Source organism: Coregonus clupeaformis, chromosome 8, assembly GCF_020615455.1.
Source record: "Coregonus clupeaformis isolate EN_2021a chromosome 8, ASM2061545v1, whole genome shotgun sequence".
NCBI classification, from domain to species: domain Eukaryota; kingdom Metazoa; phylum Chordata; class Actinopteri; order Salmoniformes; family Salmonidae; genus Coregonus; species Coregonus clupeaformis.
In genome coordinates, this window is record NC_059199.1 from 64,254,045 (window position 1) to 64,268,226 (window position 14,182).

A 14,182-nucleotide genomic window follows, 5' to 3' on the forward strand; every position below is an offset into this window, starting at 1 on the left:
ATATTATTACTAGTCAAGAGGAACAGCTGTGGTTCCTTTACAATCTGCTCCACATCTGCACCTTGCTGCTGGCAGCTACAGTCCATCTGTCTGTAACCCACAGACACCATTCACCTGTCCTGCACTCCTGTCTGTCTGTCTGTCTGTCTGTCTTGTCTGTCTGTCTGTCTGTCTGTCTGTCCGTCTGTCCGTCTGTCTATCGGTCTGTCTGTCTCTGTCTGTCTGTCTCGCTCTCTCTCTCTCTCTCTCTGTCTGTCTGTCTGTCTGTCTGTCTGTCTGTCTGTCTGTCTGTCTGTTCTTTGTATTTGTGGTCTTCCCATAATAAGAGAGTTGGCGTCTGCTTTTTCAACAGCGTTTCTGTTGTAGTAATATTCCATTGGTATGTTGTTTGGTAAAGTGTCTTCATGAGGTCAACTAGTTTCATATCATATCCCAGGTAGTACAGGAAAACAACAAAGCATTTAGAAAACACAACTAAACAAAGGGGAGGTCAGATGTATTTGTCTGGAGTTTCACCGCTGTAGTCCGCTCACTTTCAATGTTCATATTTACATGAAAAAAAGGAATGAAAGAATAACAATCAACAACAACAACAACAACAACGAACAGACGACAACGGACGCTAATAACAATAATAATCATTATAATAATTAAAACAAATAACATTTTTGTGTTCTTAGTTAATCATGGCAAGTCAATATGACTGATATACATGTATGCACCTCCTGTGTTGTCTACAGTCTACATCTCTCTTTGTAGCGTTAGCGCCTTAGCATTTAGCATCAAGCGAGGGAAGTGAGCCAGTCATGTTGGGGTACCGGGAGTTTCCGATGGCTCCCCGTGGCTCCCGGTTTAGTGCGGCGTGGTTTCCGGCGTCGAGGGGGTTCCTGGGGTGGCGGAGCGGGGTGTGGCAGCGGGCGGGGTTCCGGCTGGGCTGCCTCCTCCACTAGAGGGCGGAGTGGAGCTGATGGGAGCGGAGGTCTCTGTACCCTGTCCCTGCTGCTGGGAGGTCTGGAGGGTCTGGGAGGTCTGGAGGGTCTGGGAGGTCTGGAGGGTCTGGGAGGTCTGGAGGGTCTGGCCACACACGTGGTGGTGTTTCTCCCAGTCCTTGTGCTGGCAGAAGGAGCCGCAGTAGCGCGCCGTGTTGCAGCCGCTGCAGGTCTCGTTTGCTTTCCGCCCGCAGTTCCAACAACTCTACACAGAGAGAGAGAGAGAGAGAGAGAGAGAGAGAGAGAGAGAGAGAGAGAGAGAGAGAGAGAGAGAGAGAGAGAGAGAGAGAGAGAGAGAGAGAGAGAGAGAGAGAGAGAGAGAGAGAGAGAGAGAGAGAGAGAGAGAGAGAGAGAGAGAGAGAGAGAGAGAGAGAGAGAGAGAGAGAGAGAGAGAGAGAGAGAGAGAGAGAGAGACAGAGACAGAGACAGAGACAGAGACAGAGACAGAGACAGAGAGAGTGACAGAGACAGAGACATAGAGAGAGTGACAGAGACAGAGAGAGAGAGAGAGAGAGAGAGAGAGAGAGAGAGAGAGAGAGAGAGAGAGAGAGAGAGAGAGAGAGAGAGAGAGAGAGAGAGAGAGAGAGAGAGAGAGAGAGAGAGAGAGAGAGAGAGAGAGAGAGAGAGAGAGAGAGAGAGAGAGAGAGAGAGAGAGAGAGAGAGAGAGAGAGAGAGAGAGAGAGAGAGAGAGAGAGAGACAGAGACAGAGAGACAGAGAGAGTGACAGAGACAGAGAGAGTGACAGAGACAGAGAGAGAGAGAGAGAGAGAGAGAGAGAGAGAGAGAGAGAGAGAGAGAGAGAGAGAGAGAGAGAGAGAGAGAGAGAGAGAGAGAGAGAGAGACAGAGAGAGAGACAGAGACAGAGAGAGAGACAGAGACAGAGAGAAAAATCTGTATGATTTGGGATTTGAATCATTTCAAATACTTTGTGTGCTTTGTAATAGGAAAACATAATTTAAATACCTTTTATCAAGAAAACTCAGATTTATCAGTATAGAAAATAAAATAGCATATTACCCTTCACAGGAATTCACAGTGGGCAAATTAGTCTTAAATGAATGTGTATGAAGACTACAAAGGAAAACTGAGTGAAACAGAAAGTAACCTACAACAGAACTATTGTCCACGACCACATCCCACATAGTGAAACAGAAAGTAACCTACAACAGAACTATTGTCCACGACCACATCCCACATAGTGAAACATAAGATAGTTCAAACCAGACAGACACGGGGAGACATAAGCACTAAACAGCTACTGCACTGTGCTCTGGGAGGCTGAACACAATTAGAGTCAGATGTGAGCGGTGAGTTCTTGGTTTCCATCTGATTAAACGCTGCCTTTAGGACCCCTATAAAGTGATTAGTAAGTGAACGCTCCCGCCACAACTTCCTCCTCGGCAAAATTGGCACCACCTTTTCAAACACACAGAGAGGCTAATCTGGGGGAAGAGAGCCAAAGACTCTTGTGTGGCCGTGTTGGAACTGATGTTTCCTGTTTCATGTCTCCTCTTTGAACGGATCTAGGCTAAATCCTGTTTCCTGTTTCATGAGTCTCGCTTCCAGAAGATCTTAATTTGCATTCGGAAGGATATTGGTCCCGTAAAACCACCCCTTATTTGGAGATATGAAATCTTCCAAAGATATTGTCACTAATATGATAATCAGATCAGACAGGTATTTTTTCAAAATACCTAGATTTTTATTATAGATGTATAATTAGATAAATATATATTTCTGTGTCCTTTCCTTTCGGAAGGGTTATCCTCCTATCAGAGGGAGAATACCTTGAGATTATGAATACAGAGGTATAGGCTACGTTCAATATCTCTCGTTTGTTTTACACTGTGGTATTGTGTAGATGAACTACAGTCTAGATGCTTTATAGAAAGAACATGATGACGCTCATAGCACTACGCTAGCGTTGGACACTTTATATGGAATCTGTAAGCCACAGTGTGTATGGAACCACTTAGTGGGGTCTGTCCGATCTGCAAGGTCCATCATTGTAAATAATATTTTATTTTTAAGTGACTTGCCTGGTTAAATAAACATAAACATTAATAATAAATGAATTATAAATACATTCTGGTACATACAAAAAAATTAAAATACATTCTGGTATAAGATCAATAATAAATACATTCTGGTATAATAAATAAAGATTACATATATTCTGGTAAATAATACATAAATAATAAATGCATTATGGTATAATACATAAATAATAAATATATTCTGCTACATAATAGATCCATAACAAATAAATTCTGTTAAAATAAATAATGAATACATTCTGGTACATAATAAATACATAATACATATTCTGGTATAATACATCAATAATAAATACATTCTGGTATAATACATCAGTAATAAATACATTCTGGTAGATAATAGATCAGTAAAGTGGGTCCTACCTCGCTGGAGTCCTCCTGCTGGTTGATGACAGTCAGTGCGTCCTCCGCTGCCTGTCTCTTGGCTTCTGCCACCGTATGCTCCATCTTGGACCGTTCCGAGCTGATCATCTCATGGGCCTTCCTCTCCGCCTCCGAAACCGCCTTCTGGAGCTCTGACATGGCCTGGCGCTTCACCTCATTCACAGCCTCTTCTGAAACACATTCAGAGAAATCATCAAGGACCCAGTCAGCACCCCCTAACCCTAACCCCTTAACCCTCAAATCAAATCAAATAAAATTGTATTTGTCACATGCGCCGAATACAACAGTGAAATGCTTACTTACAAGCCCTTAACCAACAATGCAGTTTTAAGAAAGAATACCTACAAAAAATAAGAAATAAAAGTAACAAATAATTAAAGAGCAGCAGGAAAATAACAGTAGGGAGGCTATATACAGGGGGGTACCGGTACAGAGTCAATGGGAAATAACAGTAGGGAGGCTATATACAGGGGGGTACCGGTACAGAGTCAATGGGAAATAACAGTAGGGAGGCTATATACAGGGGGTACCGGTACAGAGTCAATGGGAAATAACAGTAGGGAGGCTATATACAGGGGGGTACCGGTACAGAGTAAATGGGAAATAACAGTAGAGAGGCTATATACAGGGGGTACTGGTACAGAGTCAATGTGTAATAACAGTAGAGAGGCTATATACAGGGGGGTACCGGTACAGAGTCAATGTGTAATAACAGTAGGGAGGCTATATACAGGGGGTACTGGTACAGAGTCAATGTGTAATAACAGTAGGGAGGCTATATACAGGGGGTACCGGTACAGAGTCAATGTGTAATAACAGTAGGGAGGCTATATACAGGGGGTACCGGTACAGAGTCAATGGGAAATAACAGTAGGGAGGCTATATACAGGGGGTACTGGTACAGAGTCAATGTGTAATAACAGTAGGGAGGCTATATACAGGGGGTACCGGTACAGAGTCAATGTGTAATAACAGTAGGGAGGCTATATACAGGGGGTACTGGTACAGAGTCAATGGGAAATAACAGTAGGGAGGATATATACAGGGGGTACCGGTACAGAGTCAATGGGAAATAACAGTAGGGAGGCTATATACAGGGGGTACTGGTACAGAGTCAATGTGTAATAACAGTAGGGAGGCTATATACAGGGGGTACTGGTACAGAGTCAATGGGAAATAACAGTAGGGAGGCTATATACAGGGGGTACCGGTACAGAGTCAATGTGAAATAACAGTAGGGAGGCTATATACAGGGGGTACCGGTACAGAGTCAATGGGAAATAACAGTAGGGAGGCTATATACAGGGGGTACCGGTACCGAGTCAATGGGAAATAACAGTAGGGAGGCTATATACAGGGGGTACTGGTACAGAGTCAATGTGTAATAACAGTAGGGAGGCTATATACAGGGGGTACCGGTACAGAGTCAATGTGTAATAACAGTAGGGAGGCTATATACAGGGGGGTACTGGTACAGAGTCAATGGGAAATAACAGTAGGGAGGATATATACAGGGGGTACCGGTACAGAGTCAATGGGAAATAACAGTAGGGAGGCTATATACAGGGGGTACTGGTACAGAGTCAATGTGTAATAACAGTAGGGAGGCTATATACAGGGGGTACTGGTACAGAGTCAATGGGAAATAACAGTAGGGAGGCTATATACAGGGGGTACCGGTACAGAGTCAATGTGAAATAACAGTAGGGAGGCTATATACAGGGGGTACCGGTACAGAGTCAATGGGAAATAACAGTAGGGAGGCTATATACAGGGGGTACCGGTACCGAGTCAATGTGTAATAACAGTAGGGAGGCTATATACAGGGGGTACCGGTACAGAGTCAATGGGAAATAACAGTAGGGAGGCTATATACAGGGGGTACTGGTACCGAGTCAATGTGTAATAACAGTAGGGAGGATATATATACAGGGGGTACCGGTACAGAGTCAATGGGAAATAACAGTAGGGAGGCTATATACAGGGGGTACTGGTACCGAGTCAATGTGTAATAACAGTAGGGAGGTTATATACAGGGGGTACTGGTACCGAGTCAATGGGAAATAACAGTAGGGAGGCTATATACAGGGGGTACCGGTACAGAGTCAATGGGAAATAACAGTAGGGAGGCTATATACAGGGGGTACTGGTACCGAGTCAATGGGAAATAACAGTAGGGAGGCTATATACAGGGGGTACTGGTACCGAGTCAATGTGAAATAACAGTAGGGAGGCTATATACAGGGGGTACCGGTACAGAGTCAATGGGAAATAACAGTACGGAGGCTATATACAGGGGGTACTGGTACCGAGTCAATGTGTAATAACAGTAGGGAGGCTATATACAGGGGGTACTGGTACCGAGTCAATGTGAAATAACAGTAGGGAGGCTATATACAGGGGGTACCGGTACAGAGTCAATGGGAAATAACAGTAGGGAGGCTATATACAGGGGGTACTGGTACCGAGTCAATATGAAATAACAGTAGGGAGGCTATATACAGGGGGTACTGGTACCGAGTCAATGTGAAATAACAGTAGGGAGGCTATATACAGGGGGTACCGGTACAGAGTCAATGGGAAATAACAGTAGGGAGGCTATATACAGGGGGTACTGGTACCGAGTCAATGTGTAATAACAGTAGGGAGGCTATATACAGGGGGTACTGGTACCGAGTCAATGTGTAATAACAGTAGGGAGGCTATATACAGGGGGTACCGGTACAGAGTCAATGGGAAATAACAGTAGGGAGGCTATATACAGGGGGTACCGGTACAGAGTCAATGGGAAATAACAGTAGGGAGGCTATATACAGGGGGTACCGGTACAGTCAATGGGAAATAACAGTAGGGAGGCTATATACAGGGGGTACTGGTACAGAGTCAATGGGAAATAACAGTAGGGAGGTTATATACAGGGGGTACTGGTACAGAGTCAATGGGAAATAACAGTAGGGAGGCTATATACAGGGGGTACCGGTACCGAGTCAATGTGAAATAACAGTAGGGAGGCTATATACAGGGGGTACCGGTACAGAGTCAATGTGAAATAACAGTAGGGAGGCTATATACAGGGGGTACCGGTACAGAGTCAATGGGAAATAACAGTAGGGAGGCTATATACAGGGGGTACCGGTACAGAGTCAATGGGAAATAGTCTGGGTAGCCATTTGCTTAGATTTTCAGGAATCTTATGGCTTGGGGGTAGAAGCTGTTTAGAAGCCTCTTGGACCTAGACTTGGCACTCCGGTACCGCTTGCCGTGCGGTAGCAGAGAGAACAGTCTATGACTAGAGTGGTTGGAGTCTTTGACAATTTTTAGGGCCTTCCTCTGACACCGCCTGGTATAGAGGTCCTGGATGGCAGGAAGCTTGGCCCCAGTGATGTACTGGGCCGTACGCACTACCCTCTGTAGTGCCTTGTGGTCGGAGGCCGAGCAGTTGCCATACGAGGCAGTGATGCAACCAGTCAGGATGCTCTCGATGGTGCAACTGTAGAACCTTTTGAGGATCTGAGGACCCATGCCAAATCTTTGCAGTCTCCTTAGGGGGAATAGACTTTGTCGTGCCCTCTTCACGACTGTCTTGGTGTGCTTGGACCATGATAGTTTGTTGGTGATGTGGACACCAAGGAACTTGAAGCTCTCAACCTGCTCCACCATAGCCCTGACCCCCTAACCCTTCTGGAGCTCTGACATGGCCTGGCGCTTCACCTCATTCACAGCCTCTTCTGAAACCCAGCCAGAGATATCATCAAGGAAATTAATGAAATGAAATGATAATTGAAAATAATGGCCACTTCCTAAACTGTCTGACTTGGAAATAAAACTAACCCCAACCCTGGTATTATACTGAACACAAATAGAAATGCAGCATGTAACCATTTCAAAGATTTGACTGAGTTACAGTTCATATAAGGAAATCAGTCAATTGAAATACATTAATTGGGCCCTAATCTATGGATTTCACATGACTGAGAATACAGATATACATCTGTTGGTCACAGATACCTTTAATGAAATGTAGGGGCGTGGATCAGAACACCAGTCAGTATCTGGTGTGACTACCATTTGCCTCATGCAGCGTGACACATCTCCTTCGCATAATGTGAACTGTGACATTTTCAGCTTCCAGGAATTGTGTACAGATCCTTGCGACATGGGGCCGTGCATTTTATCATGCTGAAACATGAGGTGATGGCGGCGGATGAATGGCACGACAATGGGCCTCAGGATCGCGTCACGGTATCTCTGTGCATTCAAATTGCCATCGATAAAATGCAATTGTGTTCGTTGTCCATAGCTTATGTCTTCCCATACCATAACCCATCGCCAGAATAAATCATTTTTCTCCGGTATTTTCTCCGGTATTTCCGGAGTAGAGAGAATTATTTATTTCAGCTTTTATTTCTTTCATCACATTCCCAGTGGGTCAGAAGTTTACATACACTCAATTAGTATTTGGTAGAATTGCCTTTAAATTGTTTATCTTGGGTCAAACGTTTCGCGTAGCCTTCCACAAGCTTCCCACAATAAGTTGGGTGAATTTTGGCCCATTCCTCCTGACAGAGCTGGTGTAACTGAGTCAGGTTTGTAGGCCTCCTTGCTAGCACATGCTTTTTCAGTTCTGCCCACACATTTTCTATAGGATTGGGGTCAGGCTTTGTGATGGCCACTCCAATACCTTGACTTTGTTGTCCTTAAGCCATTTTGCCACAACTTTGGATGAAAGCTTGGGGTCATTGTCCATTTGGAAGTCCCATTTGTGACCAAGCTTTAACTTCCTGACTGATGTCTTGAGATGTTGCTTCAATATATCCATATAATTTTCCTTCCTCATGATGCCATATATTTTGTGAAGTGTACCAGTCCCTCCTGCAGCAAAGCACCCCCACAGCATGATGCTGCCACCCCCGTGCTTCACGGTTGGGATGGTGTTCTTCGGCTTGCAAGCCATCCCCTTTTTCCTCCAAACATAACGATGGTCATTATGGCCAAACAGTTCTATTTTTGTTTCATCAGACCAGAGGACATTTCTCCAAAAAGTACGATCTTTGTCCCCATGTGCAGTTGTAAACCGTAGTCTGGCTTTTTTATGGCGGTTTTGGAGCAGTGGCTTCTTCCTTGCTGAGTAGCCATTCAGGTTATGTCGATATAGGACTTGTTTTACTGTGGATATAGATACTTTTGTACCTGTTTCCTCCAGCATCTTCACAAGGTCCTTTGCTGTTGTTCTGGGATTTATTTGCACTTTTCGCACCAAAGTACGTCCTAACCAACTTGCCAAAAACTATAGTTTGTTAACAAGAAATTTGTGGAGTGGTTGAAAAATGAGTTTCAACTTCCGACTTCAACTGTACACAGTACGTCTGATATCACACATTATCAAAAACATACTGTATATGAAATAGGCTACTGCACATTAGACACAACAGAAAAACATAAAAGATGTAGCTAGCTATATAAAAGCCCATAGATGTAGCTAGCTATATAAAGTCCATAGATGTAGCTAGCTATATAAAGTCCATAGATGTAGCTAGCTATATAAAGCCCATAGATGTAGCTAGCTATATAAAAGCCCATAGATGTAGCTAGCTATATAAAGTCCATAGATGTAGCTAGCTATATAAAGCCCATAGATGTAGCTAGCTATATAAAGCCCATAGATGTAGCTGGCTATATAAAGCCCATAGATGTAGCTAGCTATATAAAGCCCATAGATGTAGCTAGCTATATAAAAGCCCATAGATGTAGCTAGCTATATAAAGCCCATAGATGTAGCTAGCTATATAAAGCCCATAGATGTAGCTGGCTATATAAAAGCCCATAGATGTAGCTAGCTATATAAAGCCCATAGATGTAGCTAGCTATATAAAGCCCATAGATGTAGCTGGCTATATAAAGCCCATAGATGTAGCTAGCTATATAAAGCCCATAGATGTAGCTAGCTATATAAAGCCCATAGATGTAGCTGGCTATATAAAGCCCATATATGTAGCTAGCTATATAAAGCCCATAGATGTAGCTAGCTATATAAAGCCCATAGATGTAGCTAGCTATATAAAGCCCATAGATGTAGCTAGCTATATAAAGCCCATAGATGTAGCTAGCTATATAAAACCCATAGATGTAGCTAGCTATATAAAGCCCATAGATGTAGCTAGCTATATAAAGCCCATAGATGTAGCTAGCTATATAATAATAATAATAATATGCCATTTAGCAGACGCTTTTATCCAAAGCGACTTACAGTCATGTGCGCAGACATTTTTTACATATGGGTGGTCCCGGGGATCGAACCCACTACCCTGGCGTTACAAGCGCCGTGCTCTACCAGCTGAGCTACAGAGGACCACGGTCATAGATGTAGCTAGCTATATAAATCCCATAGATGTAGCTAGCTATATAAAAGCCCATAGATGTAGCTAGCTATATAAATCCCATAGATGTAGCTAGCTATATAAAAGCCCATAGATGTAGCTAGCTATATAAATCCCATAGATGTAGCTAGCTATACGCTCTCTTGGGTAAATAAATGAAACTAGCTACAGTAGGCTAATCTTTTTGAGTGTGAACTGTATTACTGTACTGTATTGTATTATACTGTATTATATGGACTGGAATTACACCCCTCGTTCAATCCATGATAAAGCAGAAGAGAACATGTGGTTATGGTGCAGCACAAGCAGCCTACAAAGTTACAAAGTTACAAAGTATAGGCTAGAGAAGTTGATTTTGTAATTAGCAGGCTGACACATACTGTATACCTTTCATAATATTTCCCCTAATATTATTAGCCTACCTCCTCTCTCTCTAGTGTTGCTTCATTCCTTCCTCACTTTCAACAGTTAAATGAAATACGTTTAATTCTCGTTATTTTCATCATTCTAATGACATCCTTGAATAATATAGGACTAGAATTAAATGCAGAAGGCTTTCACTTCTCTTCACGAAGATTGAATGGTTATGGGGTCTGAAAAAATAACTGCTATGGCCATCGCGCGTTCGCTCCTGTTTCAAACTATCAGTAAGTTCTATTGGCTGCTGTATTTAACATTCAGCAAAAAAAGCTTGAGTCCCTCTTCGAATAGTCTATTGGTATAAGAAACGCAAGAACAAATGTATGTCCAGCAAACTATTCTAGTCTAGCTTGTCCTGCATGGGACTCCAAGAGCTAAGGAGCGGTTTTTTAAAGGTGAGGCCAGCGGAGCGCAGGTGCTTGCGTATTGCGCAAGAGACCGAGGCTATAAATTAGAAGCTTACAGTATTACTATGCATAACCCATCATTCATTAGCTAAATATAAGGTTAATACTGCATTGGATGTATTACCTGAAAGAGGTCGGCTAGGACATCTAGAAGAGGATTATCTATTTTGGAGTTGATGGAGAGAGAATAAGCTTTTTTGTACATATGGAACATGTCTGGGATCTTTAATTTCAGCTCATGAAACATGGGACCAACACTTTACATGTTGCGTTGATATTTTTTTTGTTCAGTATAAGTTACTCCTCAAGAGTGGAGATCCTTTTTCATCAAGTAACAATACAATATATCATCTGAGTATCCTAGCACACCTTGACTCTTATCTTGACTCTTGCCTTGTATTTCTCATCATGTCACGCCCTGGCTCTGGGGACTCTTTAATGTTGAGCCAGGGTGTTAGTTTCTATGTTTAGTTTTCTAGGTTTAGGTTCTAGATCGTGTGGATCTATGTTGGCCAGGGTGGTTCCCAATCAGAGGCAGCTGATTCTCGTTGTCTCTAATTTGGAACCATACTTAGGCAGCCTGTTTGGCACAGTTAATGGTGGGATCTTGTTCTGTATAGGTTTGTGTTGGTGAACCTTTAGACTTCACGTATCGTTTTGTTGTTTTGTTATTGTGTAAAGTACAAATTAAAAGATGTACGCCTATCACGCTGCGCCTTGGTCTGCCTCTTACAACGATCGTGACACATCAGCTAACTTATTTTGTGTGATCAGGCTTTATAAAGCAGACTTTCATAAACGATGATCAGCTGTGAGCTAAATTCACGATAGGCTAATCATTGTCTAATTACTTTCCATATGCAAGACTAATTACTATACTCTTTTAAAAATAAAGTAATTATGTGATGTTTAATTGGTTTGATCCACTAGAGAGAGGATGCATGATGTTTGGGTTTATAATTGGACTGATGATTTCTGCGTTTGATAAAGATGAGTAGTCAACACAAAGATCCAAAGATTTTATGCTTTTGTTTTGGCTTTTCACTGTATACTTCCATATGACAGCATAAGGTAATTCATCATGTAATCTCTTGAAAGTTTTTTTTTTTTTTTTTAAGATACACTTTCAGCTCATTTGGCGCTGGCACATTCTCTAACCTTAAACATGTACATTTAACGTCAGTTTTAGTTATTTTTTTGTTTGCCTCCCTTAAGGCTGTAACTTGACTAATTGTGTATAATATGCAAAACAGACAATTTATATTTAAATTATGCATTTCTATTGTGCTCCCAACAGCATAGCGGAGGAGGAGGAGGAGGAGGAGGAGGAGGAGGAGGAGGAGGAGGGGGGAAGGAGGAGGAAGGGGGGAAGGAGGAAGGGGGGGTGGAAGTAGGAGGGGGAAGGAGGAGGAAGGAGGAGGAAGGGGGGAAGGAGGAGGGGGAGGAAGGGCAGGGAGGAGGAGGAAGGGAGAGGAAGGAGGAGGAAGTGGGGGAAGGAGGAGGAAGGGGTGGGGGGGAGGGGGGAAGGAGGAGGAACGGGGGAGGAGGAAGGGGGAAGGAGGAGGGGGAAGGAGGAGGAAGGGTGGGGGGGAGGAAGGGGGGAGGAGGAGGAAGTGGGAGGAAGGAGGAGGAAGGGGGGAGGAGAGGAGGAGGAAGGGGGGAAGGAGGAGGGGGAAGGAGAAGGAAGGGAGGGAGGAGGAAGGGGGGAGGAGGAGGAAGGGGGGGGAGGAGGGGGAAGGAGGAGGCAGGGGGGGAGGAGGAAGGGGGGGTGGAAGTAGGAGGGGGAAGGAGGAGGAAGGAGGAGGAAGGGGGGGAAGGAGGAGGGGGGAGGAAGGGGCGGGGAGGAGGAGGAAGGGAGAGGAAGGAGGAGGAAGTGGGGGAAGGAGGAGGAAGGGGTGGGGGGGGAGGGGGGAAGGAGGAGGAACGGGGAGGAGGAAGGGGGGAAGGAGGAGGGGGAAGGAGGAGGAAGGGTGGGGGGGAGGAAGGGGGGGAGGAGGAGGAAGTGGGAGGAAGGAGGAGGAAGGGGGGGGAGGAGAGGAGGAGGAAGGGGGGGAAGGAGGAGGAAGGGAGGGAGGAGGAAGGGGGGAGGAGGAGGAAGGGGGAGGAGGGGGAAGGGGGAGAGGAGGAAGGGGGGAAAGAAGAGGGGGGAAGGAGGAGGCAGGGGGGGAGGAAGGGGGAAGGAGTAGGAGAAAGTTATCAGATCTTCAACCAAAACCTTTTTTTAGATAAAGGGAACCTGAGTGAACAAATAAGACAACAATTACATACTTATTTTATTTATTTCATAAACAAAGTTATGCAACACCCAATTCCCCTGTGTGAAAAAGTGATTGCCCCCTTACACTCAATAACTGGTTGTGCCACCTTTAGCTGCAATGACTGAGTTAAAGCAGTTCTGGGCCAAAATTCCTCCACAGTGATGTGAAAGACTGATCAACATGTTAGTGAGCCTAACACTCTCAAAAACATAATGTATTATTGAGAGGGGAAGACAAGAAATTGCTAATATATTTTGAAGATGTCACCAATGGAGGAGGGTAACATCTTTCAGTGTCTTTTAAGATCATACGTGTGATTCATTCATTCATGCAAATTGGTCATAACATTTTACCTGCTCTTCATCTAAGTCACAACAATAGACAGACACAGTGTGCTTAAACTAATAACACACTAATTATTGTATTTTTCTTGTCCATATTGAATACATCATTTAAACATGCACAGAGTAAGTTGGAAAAAGTAGCTAATTGGAGTCAGGAGTCGGCTAACCTGGAGTCCAATCAATGAGACGAGATTGGAGATGTTGGTTAGAGCTGTCCTGCCCAAAAAAAAATACTCACAACATTTTGAGTTTGCTGTTCACAAGAAGCATTGCCTGATGGGAATTATTCCTATTGCTAAACCACTACTGTAAAGAGAGACCAGCTACTTACTGGCATTGATCAGCCAGGACAGTAAAAATAAGAGAGAGAGAGAGGGAGAGATGCTCACCGGCTTTCTTCCAGATCTCTTCAGGTATGTATCCGGTCGTCACAGGCCGGTGGAGAAGCTCCTGGTGAATCTCTGGAAGACAGACAGCCCAGTCAACTAGTAGACGGACAGACAGACGGACAGACAGACCAGTCAACTAGTAGACGGACAGACAGACGGACAGACAGCCCAGTCAACTAGTAGACGGACACACAGACCAGTCAACTAGTAGACGGACAGACAGACCAGTCAACTAGTAGACGGACAGACAGACCAGTCAACTAGTAGACGGACAGACAGCCCAGTCAACTAGTAGACGGACAGACAGACAGACAGACCAGTCAACTAGTAGACGGACAGACAGACAGACAGCCCAGTCAACTAGTAGACGGACACACAGACCAGTCAACTAGTAGACGGACACACAGACCAGTCAACTAGTAGACGGACAGACAGACAGACAGCCCAGTCAACTAGTAGACGGACACACAGACCAGTCAACTAGTAGACGGACACACAGACCAGTCAACTAGTAGACGGACAGACAGACAGACAGACAGACCAGTCAACTAGTAGAC

General features: G+C 44.3%; 1 protein-coding gene across 1 annotated transcript in view; it reads right to left on the reverse strand.

The window, feature by feature from the left end:
• Positions 1–230: 230 nt before the first annotated feature.
• The window catches only part of LOC121572224 (protein CBFA2T1-like), a 237,987-nt gene continuing 224,035 nt past the window's right edge, over positions 231–14,182 (reverse strand). The window contains exons 9-11 of the mRNA XM_045222137.1: positions 13,626–13,697; positions 3,410–3,600; positions 231–1,194 (exon numbers count right to left, since the gene is read on the reverse strand). Coding sequence (XP_045078072.1) covers positions 853–1,194; positions 3,410–3,600; positions 13,626–13,697 — 605 coding nt within the window. The 3' untranslated portion in view covers positions 231–852. The remainder of the gene's footprint in view (positions 1,195–3,409; positions 3,601–13,625; positions 13,698–14,182) is intronic.